The sequence below is a fragment of the Ammospiza caudacuta genome, chromosome 1 (genome assembly GCF_027887145.1).
Source record: "Ammospiza caudacuta isolate bAmmCau1 chromosome 1, bAmmCau1.pri, whole genome shotgun sequence".
In the NCBI taxonomy this organism is placed as follows: domain Eukaryota; kingdom Metazoa; phylum Chordata; class Aves; order Passeriformes; family Passerellidae; genus Ammospiza; species Ammospiza caudacuta.
The window spans coordinates 118,267,909-118,280,341 of NC_080593.1; the positions used below are offsets into that span (position 1 = coordinate 118,267,909).

The window sequence follows — 12,433 nt, forward strand, 5'->3', positions numbered from 1 at the left end:
TGCTTAGTTTTTCAGAAGGAGTAATGTCAAAAGCCTTTACTGATGCTGTCTTCTCCAAAATGTATCACCTTTCAGTATGTCTTAGTTGCCCCCTTATTTTCCAGCAGTCCCTCAGCTTTGTTATCCACGGATCTCCTCAAAATGACTGGTGGCAGATAGATGCAAATAGAGCATTTAATTTCCTTGCAATGTCTTTATCCCCTTTAATTGTTCCCACTGCACCCTGGTACTCCACTGAGCCTTCTGGTTCTCTCACAGCCTGCTTACACCTCTCATAATTAAGTAATTTTTTCTTATTTATTTTCATGTTATGCCTTTGGCTAATCTCCCCACCAAATCCCTCAGCTAAACCATCTTCATTTTTTGCGTTACATTATTGTTCCTTACCACTAGCTTGTGTTGGGCTAACTTCCCATTTTCTAAAGGGAATTTGAAGAGTCTCTTTTGTGGTACCTTTCCATTCAGCCAAGGCAGATAGGCACACTCTCTCCCTCCTCCTTTTTCTCTGTCTGGGGCTTGTGCAAATCTTTTGTAACTCATTAGTGGCTCACTTCAGTAAGCTTCATGCTGAATCCTTACAGGACCTTATACATTTCCCTTTGTGTAGTTGTAATTTATTTCACTTTTTTTTCTGTGTGAGAGGGTTAAACTGGTGGGGAGGGGCATTGGAGGAGGGGAAGGGAACGTTAAGCAATGGAACAAAAGTGATGGACTAATAAAAAGTGGTTCTGTGTTCATGCATAGAAAATTATTTGGATGCAAATCAGTCACACAGCTGAATGATTTGTCTCAAAGCCCCAAGACTCGAGAGCAGAGGGCTTAAGACTCAAGTGGCACTCTGTCTGATTTCTATCCAGGCTCTGCATTCATGGAACAGTGTGTCTGCAAACAACCCATCTGGAGGACTTGTGTGCTGCTTTTATAACTCCCTGTACTCATCAGAAAAACGTCTTTGTGCTCACTCTGAGTTATTTCCTACACCATGTCTTCAAATTGCAAATGCATAGAGAGTGGAGGGATGTAGGCAGGGACAGCCAGATTAGTTGCAAACTAAGAAAATTGAGTGCCATATCTCCCAGGTAAATAATTCCTACTGAAAGTACAGGAAGGTACAGGTGAGTAATTGTTTGATAAATTGGCAATTTATGTAGACACTCAAGCAAAGACTGGAATTCCTCAGCACGAAGTCCAAGGGGAAGATTTGGTACTGAAATATTTCCATTGCCATTTAGAGTTTGAGTGGATTACAGAAGATGTCTTGTATCCACCATTTCCAGACAGCCCCACTGGAATCACTACAGACTTTAAAAACATCAGTGCTAGCAGCATCAGGAATATAAGTTTGAATGTACTCTTAAGAAAACTTCTTCCCATAAATGAAGGATGAAACCTTTTTTTTGTCACAATGTAGCCGTGTTTAACACCTTTGTCAATAAAACCCATCCAGTTCATTCTAGGATTTGCAGCTGTGAGATTGAGATCATGATTATTCCATCTTCCCCAATGCAGCCAGTCAATGATATAATTTCAAACTGATGCCTACAAGAGTGCAAAGAAGGCTGGCATGTATGTAAGGACACTTTTGGAGCCACTGCACATGTCTGGGAGCTTCCATGGGGCAGTTCTTGTGGAAGGCTGACCGCCCTAAAGGAGGATGCTGGGATAGTGTAGGATATATTACATAGATATGGTCTAGGGCTGTGTCCTGGTTTAGCGCAAATTTGGGAGGACTTTCAAAGAGGTCCCTGTAGAAAGTAAATTCAAGTGACCTCTCCCCCAGCTGGTTCAGGAAGAGATTTCCTTGGAGAACAGGGGGAAAAAACCTATTTATTTAACTGGCAAAGTATTCACAAGCATAAAAAATTAATAATATTAAACAATAAAACATCTCATTGTTCTGAAGAGATGGCAAATTCAGAAGTCATTTTGTGGTCTGTAGCTCAGCTCACTCAGTCTCTTATCAGTCCCTCTGGCACTGGAAATGCCACATCCCAGGCCCTGCTGGGCCCCAGGTGTGAGCTCCTGGTCTTCTTCTGGGTTTTCAGTCCAGGGCAGGTTTGAACAGCTGCAATAAAAAGAAAAGCCACAGTCTAGAGAACTTCACTGCCTCAGCTAGCTAAAAACTAACTAAAAAAGAAAAGGAGAGCTCTGTCCCGCTGTCCATCCATGCTGCAGACATCACAGACCAGAAGCAGGAATGTGGAGGATTGAGTGTAGTTTCTGAAAACAAACTCCATGCTTCTTTTCCCCCCGCTTTGCTCTCGGAACCAGTCTTAAAGGTGCACAACTTAATATCTAGCATAGACAGAAGAGACCACTGGGGATAGAAGCATCATAAAGTCACCCTAGAGCAGGGTGTATTTGGGGTTTTTTCACCAGATGTGGTCATCTGATGCTGCTGCTTGAAAGTCATCACCATTTCAGCTAAGCAGTAGGTAGTATATCACAGGTTTTGCAAAATAAATTTAGACCTAAAGTACATGCCAATTGCCAATCCAATCCGTATGCCTTCACCTGACGTTGCTAAGGAAATACTCCTCCTTTTAGCTGTTTAGTAGAGCTTCCCCATAGGGTTTGAAAAGGTCAAGGTTGTTTTGTAACTATAAATGAGGGAGGGGTGACTTGGTATGCAGCAAGAACAATATTATGTGTCTTTAAGCTCAATAAGCTCAATTTATTGCCCCAATAATTATACTTAAGAGAAGCTTCTAACTTTTGCAGAAAGGCAGAGTGCAGAAGCAGATTTTACAAGGGATCAGGTCTTTATAGAAGGAATGTACATTTCCACTCAAAACCTATTGAGAGAAAAGAGAAAGAATCAGAGAAGAATTCACCATTTACTTTTAATAGAAATTTAACATGTGTTGATGCCATTCAGGGGTAGAGGCCAATGGTAGAGAAGTTTGCTTTGACTGCACATATGTTTTTTTATCTCAGGCAGAATTTGAAACAAATGCTCTTGAATGTTTGAGGGGATTTGTTTTAAATTGATGAAAACAGCAGAAAAGAAATAAATTAAAATCTCCATGGGAGAATATGGTATGAACCTTCCCTGTAAAGACCTCAGATCTCATGAAAACTTGAGAACAATGCTAAGGTAAAACAGATTGCACTAGCAGTATATTACAATTTTGTTTTACACAAGGTTATACTGCACTTTGTGAAGCTTTCCTTACTTGTTACTCTCTAATGGAATGTATTGTTTGTAAATAATCTTAATGAGAAGGACAGATGAGGAGAGCACCTAATTCAGCTTGCTGGGGTATAAGTATGGACTAGTCATTAAAGTGTCCAAGTCTTGCTTTTGTGAAATGGAAGTAGTGAGGAAATGGAAGGAGTGAGCAGCCCAGGCTTCCCAGAGCAGACTTTCACATTAAAGAAAGCATTTCAGCACTTTCTTCCCTTTTACTTGTTAAATGCTTCAGGCCCTCCAAAGCTTTTAATTATTCTCCCAGAGCTGAGGGAAGCCTTGTGGCCAGCCTACTGTAGCTGGTAATTAATAAAGAGCTCTCATTTTGAGCATATGTAGCCATTTTTCATGTTGTATTTGGTTTGCAAAAATAAGGCAACTGTCAAACTGCATTGTGTAAAGCCTTGCATCATTCCCTATACTCAAGCACAGAACCTAGTTGTATGATATCTTTTATATTAATATTGTACTGATTTATTTCCTTTTCTGAAAATAAGGAAACAAAAAAAAACTGATAAGAAGAAAGGAAACAAACTGGTAAAGTATATCCAAACGAGCAAGGATTTAAATCGATAGCTTGAATTTGTTTCATTTTATTACAGAAAAATAGTTTCCCAATGTAGCTTAGCTAAAATCTATTGACAGGTCTACTAGCAAAACTAAGGAGATCTCATTCAGTGTTTATTTCATCCGTCAGTGACCAGGATTTATCACACCAAGCAGTTTTGGAGCAGCAACTCTTTAAAGACACCTCTGAAACAACTTTTTTTCAGGATTCTAACAGAATAAATCCCTGTCCTTCACTCATGCCCCACCCATAGCAAAACTGAGAATCTTGAGGTTTGAAGACAACAGCAACCATTGATTTTTTTTCTGCTTTTGCTTTAGGAACTCCTTCATAGATATCCTTCGGGCTATTCTGCTTTCCTTGGAAGTGCTCATTGAAGATCAGGAGCTTCAGATAAATGGTTTCATTCTAATTATAGATTGGAGCAACTTCTCCTTCAAGCAAGCCTCCAAGCTTACACCCTCTATCCTCAAACTGGCCATTGAAGGGTTACAGGTAGGTGGAGGGTAACACATGTACCTGCAACTTTTATTGCTGCAGACAGTGATTTTTGCTTCATCAGGCCCTGGGCAAAGTGAAAGGAGGAGAAATAATCTAGAATGCTTTAATGTTCCATCCACTTGCTGCATAGATCGATTTTCAGACATCTCATTTTGTCTGCCTTTCACATTTATTTCAGCTGTAAATCAATGTAGCCAGGACGTGTGTTACTTACCACAGCATTAGGAAGGAGGGTTAGAGATTTGAGGTTTAATCCATGAGAGAATTCAAGGGGATTAGAATCCAGCAGTGTCTGCCTTCGGGAGTGTGCAGTCCACATGCAAGCACATGTGTGTGCAGAGGGAGGGTGACAGGAGATGAGAGCAGCTCCCTCAGCAGATGGAAGAGCAGTGCTGTGTTCATGGGAATGCGTTTGAGTAGGACGGAAAGGAGGGAGAGGGAGGACAGGCTCCCTGTTGTGGCCTCATTCTGACTGCCCTCATTTGTCACACAGCATCCTGTTGGTTTATGGTTCAGACTCTTGAGGGGCTGCACTTCCACTTGGTGCTTGCAGATAAATAGGAACAAGCTAAAACCATGTGCTGTCATGGGGTTAGGTAGGAGGTGAGGAACAAGGCAGCTGGGGACTGAGGGACAACCTGAGGATGAGGATAAACTGTGGTGGTCAGAGAGGACTCCAGTCCCTTCCACTAAAGTCCGAGCCCATCTCTGGTGTTAGATCTGAGAAGGACTTTTTACATAACCTTACTATTTGAGGGCATTTGATAGAATCCAAGGGCTATTTGAGTTGGAAGGAGAGATGGAGATCACTTTGTCTGACGCCCTGCTCAAAGCAGGGATGACTTCAATCTTATACCAGCTTGCTTAAAGACCATGTTTTCATGTGGCTACATATTTAAAAGGAGAGAAAAGTAATTGTTTTTTTCTTGCTTAATACTTACCAGATATCCTGTTGTCATAAACACCTCAAGAAAAATTCTCTCTAGTGTGTTCATTTTTATTTTAACTTACATTCCAGAAGGAACAATGTGTTCAACTATTTTTTTTGACTAGCAAATTATCTGCAACTAGATCATGATTGTATCTGCTTTGTTTTATTATTCAAAAATTAGGTAGAAAAATCTGCCAGCAATTTTAAGCCTGTATTCCCCTTTGTGAGGAATTTTCATCTATTCTAACAAATTAGAAAGTCAAGCTGTGCAATTAGTCCTTAGCACAATACCTTATCTTCTGCAGATATTATCACTTCATACAGAATAACATTCTTCGTTCAAAAAAACCTTCTAGTCAGAAGGAAGATAAAACCAAGTGACATTCATACCTAAATCAAATTCTAGCAAAGCATCCTTGTGCATGTCCAAATTTAGCTTTTCCATCTATTCAGTTTGAGGCCAGTAAAGCCTTCATCCCATCCAATTTCTGGCCATGGCACTGCCAGGTTGTCTGCCTCCAGTTTGTTTGCATTTGTCAGCAGCAATACTGGAAGTACTGAAGCCTGGAAGTACCAAATCTTATAATTCTGTCATTAGCCTGACATCCTGTGCTGTGCAATTGAAGGAGGCAGCATTAGTTGAGTATGCAACTGCATTTCTTTTCCTCTTTGAAGATGAGTTACTGCTGTCTTGTCCAGGATTAGCAAAAATGTGACTCTCTCTGAAAGTACAAATTGGGATAATGTGTCCTAAACTTAGCTAACCACTGGCTTTGTGAGTAGTAGGAGTAGTAGGAGTTGTGAAAGCTGCATTCCTTTTTACCAGTTCTAGAAGCAAGACATTCATGCTCATCAAGCACATATTTAGCATACAATGATGTTGGGGGCTTTTTAGTTTGGGGGGTTTTTGGGTTCTCACCATTGCTGTTGAAGTCCCGTCACTGAGACTTTGTTCTATTATTATTGAAAAAGAACTAGTGCCATCCTAATGTAAAATTTGTGTGAAATGTAGTTGAAATGCAGACAATACCTACATACTTCAGAAAAAGAGCCACTGCATTGGAGGTCACTGAAAGTAAAAAAGTCAGGTCCTACTCCCATGAGATGATGATGTCCAGAAATAAAAGCAGATTGTTTTAGTTCCTTGTTTTTTCTCATAGCTAAGGCGCTGTGCAAGTACAAATCCTCAGACAGGCAGATTACATGGCTATCTCAGTCCTCCTTTCTATGAAGAGATTTTGGGTTATATTAAGTCCTGTGTAAGTCTAGTTAAGAAGATGGAAGGAAAATAATTCTCTCTTACAATTTCTACTGGAGCTGAACCCATATGTTGCTATTTGTGCCAGGAACTTTCAGCCTCTCCCTATGTAATGGCAATTTTAATGCCATAGAGGAACAATTTTCCTATAGTTTTTTAAACTGTCATTCATTGTCTCAGACCATCACATTCTGACATATTTAATTACTTTAAAAAATAGTATTTAATAATTTATGCATTTAGGTATTTTTCTTACATTCAAGTTGCTTTCAGCTAATTAATCTTTCGGCAATTCTATATTTTTGCATTTGCCTTAAATTTATTTTTTCTCAAATTATTGCTACAATGCATTACAACTAAAGTGCAGACAGCAAGTATTACACAGGTGCATATATTAATTCATCTTGAGATGTAAAACAAACACTAGTCAAATCTAGTGGACTTGGCTGCAGAAATTAATTTTATTCAGGCTGCTCAGTTTCCAACACTGTAAAACCTGTAAATACTTAGAAAGATGAAGTAGGAGTTGCATCACCACATTGCTGAATGCACATTTTGCTCAATACTACTCCTTGTTCTGTATGGATTTCTCCATATATTGCATCACACAAGACAGTTCATTGTATCTCAGTTACTTTATTTAATGACCTAAAAATGCCCTTATGCCTCCACTTCAAACAACAGTAGTTCAGATGTTAAATAACTATTTGTACAGTATAGCAATTCTCATCATGTCACAGCAGTGTGGGGACAAAAGTCTTTGTAGTGCCTAAGCCATCTCTGATTAACAAGCTCTGCTGTTTTAGCACAAGACAATTGTCACTGTATGCTTTGAGCTCATGCTGTATTCCTTCCTAGACCTTACAGATCTCTTGAATTCTAACACATTAAACATAAGATTTTCATGTGGATGGAAAGGTGGAGAGAGAGATGTGTCTAAAATAAACCTATTTTGCTAATAACTTTCCAAGTTTTCACTTCTAATCTTCATTCTTTTAATGTGAACAGCTTCCCACCTTCACAGCATGTTTTTTCCTCTTTCTCTTCATCTGTGAAGTCACAGTTCTTCATGTGTCATGCTGAGCTTGTAATTATCTTATAATGGTAGACAAAATTTAACTGTGGCTTAAGTTAACCAAAGACTGATCTTCTGGCACTTTGCATGATAGAGTAGAAGCATCAGAGTCCAACAGCAAAGGTCAGAAAGCCATGTTAAAATAATGATGCAGGTGAAGCATGTAAGAAATGGTCACTTCTCAGTACACAGGATGTTTGCTACTGACCACTGCATTCAACGACTCCAATAATCCTGGAAACCAAGGCTGAAGTGCTGCAGTGAACACGGCCTTCATGAACAGTGAAACCCAGACATTTTTTTAATGTAAGGATGGTTGGTTTCTGCTCTGAGGATGTAGTTGGTTGGCCTCCAGACAGGACTTTTGATTTTATGGTATAGCAACGAGTATAAAGAAACACTCTGTTCCTGCCTTATCCAACACCAGAGCTATGTACTGCAGTTCGTGTATGTGCATGCACATAGCAATTTAGAAATTGCCCCAGCCAGTGCTCTGAATAGAAATGCAATTACTTCTCAATAGCATCCAGAAATCTTCCAAAACCTTCCAAACAGCAGAAGGTTTGATCTTGCCTGCTGTTTCTTTGATGAAAGCCAAGACAGAGGGCTATGGTCTACCAAGACCCAGCTGAGTGGCTTATGACACAAATCACCAAACTGGATTCAAAACTGACCTGAAGGTCAGGTTTGCACTCCAGAGTACCTAATACTGCCTCACCTAACAGGTCACTTTCCCCAAGGCTGTCTCAAGGTAGTGAAACAAGAATTAGGGTTGACGGCTATTTCCTGGCTGTATTCTTTCTTTCTTTGATATTTGTGTCACATGCAGGTGTCCTCAAATGTGATTACAGTCACTCTTAAGAAATAAACCATATTCTCACTTTGTGACAATGATGAATCACTGCAGGAGTGGTCTTTAGGGTTCAACAGGGCTTTGATTCAAATTTCACAATCATTGCATTGAGCAGCAGTAACAGGAGGGAGCAACCGAGATCTCCAAACAGGAATTTGTCTCCGGAGTTTCATTGGCAATAACTTGACAGAAAATTTGACCAACAAAGGACATTAGGAGAACAACTAAATTTCTTTAAGTTATCTTCAGTTTATCATAATCCAGACAAAATTTGAAGCTAGTATTTCTGTGAGGAGGGGAAAAGGAAAGGAAATGAATGATGCTTGGCTTTAAAACACTTTGATCAGATAGTGGTACAGATAAAAAAATCTTTGAAAAAAAATCTTCAAATAAGGGAAAATTGTATAAGATTCTCTTAGAAAATTCTCAAAGGTATATTTGCTAATGCTACAGGATAGCATTAATGTTTAGATGAAATCAGAAAATTAAGCTAACAGGTTTGTTTGGAGATTATTTCACTTCAAAATCTAGAATGAGATGCCAATTTATGAAAAAACTGTGGCTCTTAAGAACTATATGAAGCTTTTTGATCTTTAACATAAGCAATAGATTTTAAAAGTCTTTTTTCTTTCCTCCTACTGTAATTTTGTAGGATCAAGAAACCTAATGTTAGTTCAATTATAACAGCAAATTGTTTGTCTTTTGGCATTGTCTTAGACGATCAAATATTTTTCATGTTGTGCTTCAGAAGGAAAAGCTATAGTATTAAAAAATGCTCAAAAGCGAAGGAGAATGTAGATCTTAAAGGAAAAAAAATGCAGTCCAATATTATGCCAGAGGTGTAATATTTTTGTATGCTTTTTTTCCCAAATCTTACTGAAAAATATGAGTCTTTAGAGCTGATAAAAGCTTTCAAGTCAGAACCATTTTATTTTTTTCTGGAACTATGCTGTATTTTCAAAATAGCATTATTACAGTGGAACAGATTTCCAAAATTATCTGGAAATAGGTTTGTTTCAATAATTTTAATCTGGGAAACAAAATGCTTAATAATCTATTTCATTATGAGTGGTAGGAAGCATTTGATTTCTGCCTTAGTTGTTAGTATTTCCTGCTTTTTGAAGTTTGAATTCAAGTGGAGGTAATGGAACAGTATCTCAGAGCATCATGGCCTGGCTTAATGGACATAATTTAATGTTAGTTATGGTCAAACTGGGCATCTGAAAAGAATCCAGGCAGTCCTTGAGTGTTTGGAGATTTCACCAAGCCCTCTGCCCTGAAAACTTGATGTCTCCTTCACCAGCCCAGACTGGGCTGGAATCTCCAGACTGGAGCAAGGAACTGACTCTTCTTTCCTTGTTTAAACACATTTATACTCTGAAACCGAGGTAAATGTGGACCCTTTGTCTGAATAAGTACTTCCAGTGGAACTCTTCATGAGTCATGGGAAGGATGTAGGGTATAAGATGCCTGGCATAGTGAGTATAAGATAAAACTCTTCTTTCCACAGAGTTTCTGAACATAATATTGCTGCTACTTGAAAATTTAGAGTGAATGAGAATCCTCATCGTAAAAAGCTGATAAACACTCAGCCTTTCTGTAGTGTAAGGTTAAGTTTGCCTGTGCTATAAATATTCTATGATGCTATTATGTCTCCACCGGTATTTACAACAGGTCATATTAATAGAAAGACAGAACTCTGTCATTGCCTACTGAAGTCAGAACAGATAAAATCCTCAGTGACAGAAGCTATGCAAAGAAAACCATATACAGGCTCATGTATCCACTGGCTTGCACAGGGACAAACCAAAAAACCTTAGCACCTCATATAAAAAGATCCTAAGTGTAGATTTAACACTTTTTTTCTTGAAAAATTACTGCAGATTCAAAAGTTGTTCATTCAATTGTTTGGCTTCTCCTCAGCTTTTCATGTTGAGAAAAGTGAGCAGAGAGCTGAGGCCAGTTGCTGGAACAGTGTAACTGGCTGTGGTTCTGTGCACATCTGCAGAGAAATGATGATCTGTGGCAGCTGAGAATCTGTCCCTCTTTCCCTTCCCCAGTTAGAAAGAAACCTACCTAAAGGCAGACATTTTTTGCATATTTATGTCCAGAAGTTAAAGACTAGTAAAAAATTAGGGAAATACTTAGATTTTGGATTTTTGCAAAAGCCTTGTCATTATCTTCCTCAGGATATGGAAATTGAAGAAAAGGGGATATCCCAGGCTGGGTCCTTGAAGATGGGTAATCACAAGTGTTCATGTGTCCAAAGGCATGTTGCAGCTTCCCAAAGAGTCCCTGTTAGTAACTCCAGAAGAGTAACTCAAGCTTATTTCTATAGAGACAATATGAGCTATATAAATATGGGTTAACCTACAGAAGGGGGTCTACAAAAAAAAAAATCTGGTCTGTGAAGGAAATAGAGACCTCTTCCCAGTAAGAGTGATTGGACTGTTCCTAAAGTAAGACAACTTCAAGTTCTAATGATCTTCAGCACTGGAACGTGCCTAAAGATCAGAATTTAGTAGATGCTTTAAGATGCAATTGGATATTCTGTTTCCTAAACATATGTAGCAAAAAACTTTCTTGGTTTCAAGGCCACTACTCGTATGAGACATCAAACTGCATATATACACAAGTATTGGAATGAAATAATTTGCAATATATACACATAAAAGGCATACAATTTTTTTCATTAAAGGCTGCCTCTAAAGTTCTCAAATCTGTTTACCTTGCTAGCTTTTCCTTCAGCATTAGAATGTGCTTCATGTAAGAGACCTGTGTTGGAACATGAAGCCACAGCTAACGATGAGCACTTAGAATCCATTGAAAGAAGGTCAGTTTGATCATTCCAGAAATGCTCATGCTATCTGTCTCCAGCAGCTGTTGAGATATGTAGAGTGAGTACTCTCTGAGCTGCCAGTGAGGGAGCCTTTGAAATTAAAGGAGATGAGAAGAGGGATTGACTCATTTTATATTAAAAAAAGGTAGATAAACAGACTTCTCTCTCTCCAAGAGAAGGCCTGTGTTCATTGTGTGTCTATCATCTCTAGGGAGTTGACTGGAACAACGAAAAAGCAAAGGATAGCAGGCTGCAGACTCACATTTTTCACTTGAAAACTGGAATTAACTGCTTAGTAGAATTGATCAGCCCTGCCATGTTTATCAGTTGGATGCTTTGGGGCTTTTGGCTCCAAGTAAAGGACAAGCTGCATATATTAAACGGAAAGTCTTTTTTAATGCCAGTTATTACATTTTCATAAAGATCTCACCAAGTTGCTGATAAGAACTAGAAAGAAAGAAAATACTCTTTTAGTCCCAGCAAGGAAATGTGAAAGTTTATTGCAGCAAGTCTTAGTGATAGATAGTAAAAAAGCCTAGAGCTAACATCAGTCATGCTCAAACCTTCCCACTAACATGTGCACAAATAGATCATGTTATATGTTGAATGTTTCTTTCTCTCATAAAATATGAACCTGGTCTAATGTACTTGCAATAAATTACATTATTCCTGTCCTTCATAATTTCATAAAATTTCAGGAATGATCCATCTGTAATATGTTTAACTTTTTTTACAATTCCAAAAGCTTTCTCCTTTTTAGCATGGGAAACCAGTGAATGCTTCCTGAAGAGACTATTTACTTACAGGTAATTTCTTGCCGTGACAAATATACCCAGTGATTATGCAAAAATAGAAAGGAGATTGCATACACAAGACTAGATTAAAAATAGACAGGAATAGTGACAGTTCAGTGAGAGCTTTGTGACAACAGAGTTGAAATAGGTGTTATTTTGTCTGAGATGTGGGGTGGCAATGGAGGTACATGTGTATAGGGAGTGGAGGCAGAGCAGGAGGAGTCATCATTCTGCTATGACTGCACACAGCGGCATAGATTATCCCCTGAGCACAGCTAGACAAGGACTTGGCTCTCTCTAGGAGAAGACTCATGCTGGAGCCTTCACTAATGACTGCAGAACTGAAATTCCTATCTCCAGGGAAGGCGGCTGTGGCAGGGTAAGATCAGCTGCTCCTTTACACCCCTGGCTCACAGCCCTGTCT

The 12,433-nt window shown here is 38.9% G+C and overlaps 1 protein-coding gene across 1 annotated transcript in view; it reads left to right on the forward strand.

Annotated features, from left to right (window-relative positions):
• Positions 1-12,433, forward strand: part of CLVS1 (clavesin 1) — an 87,615-nt gene that overhangs the window by 19,540 nt on the left and 55,642 nt on the right. The window contains exon 2 of the mRNA XM_058815440.1: positions 4,079-4,253. Coding sequence (XP_058671423.1) covers positions 4,079-4,253 — 175 coding nt within the window. The remainder of the gene's footprint in view (positions 1-4,078; positions 4,254-12,433) is intronic.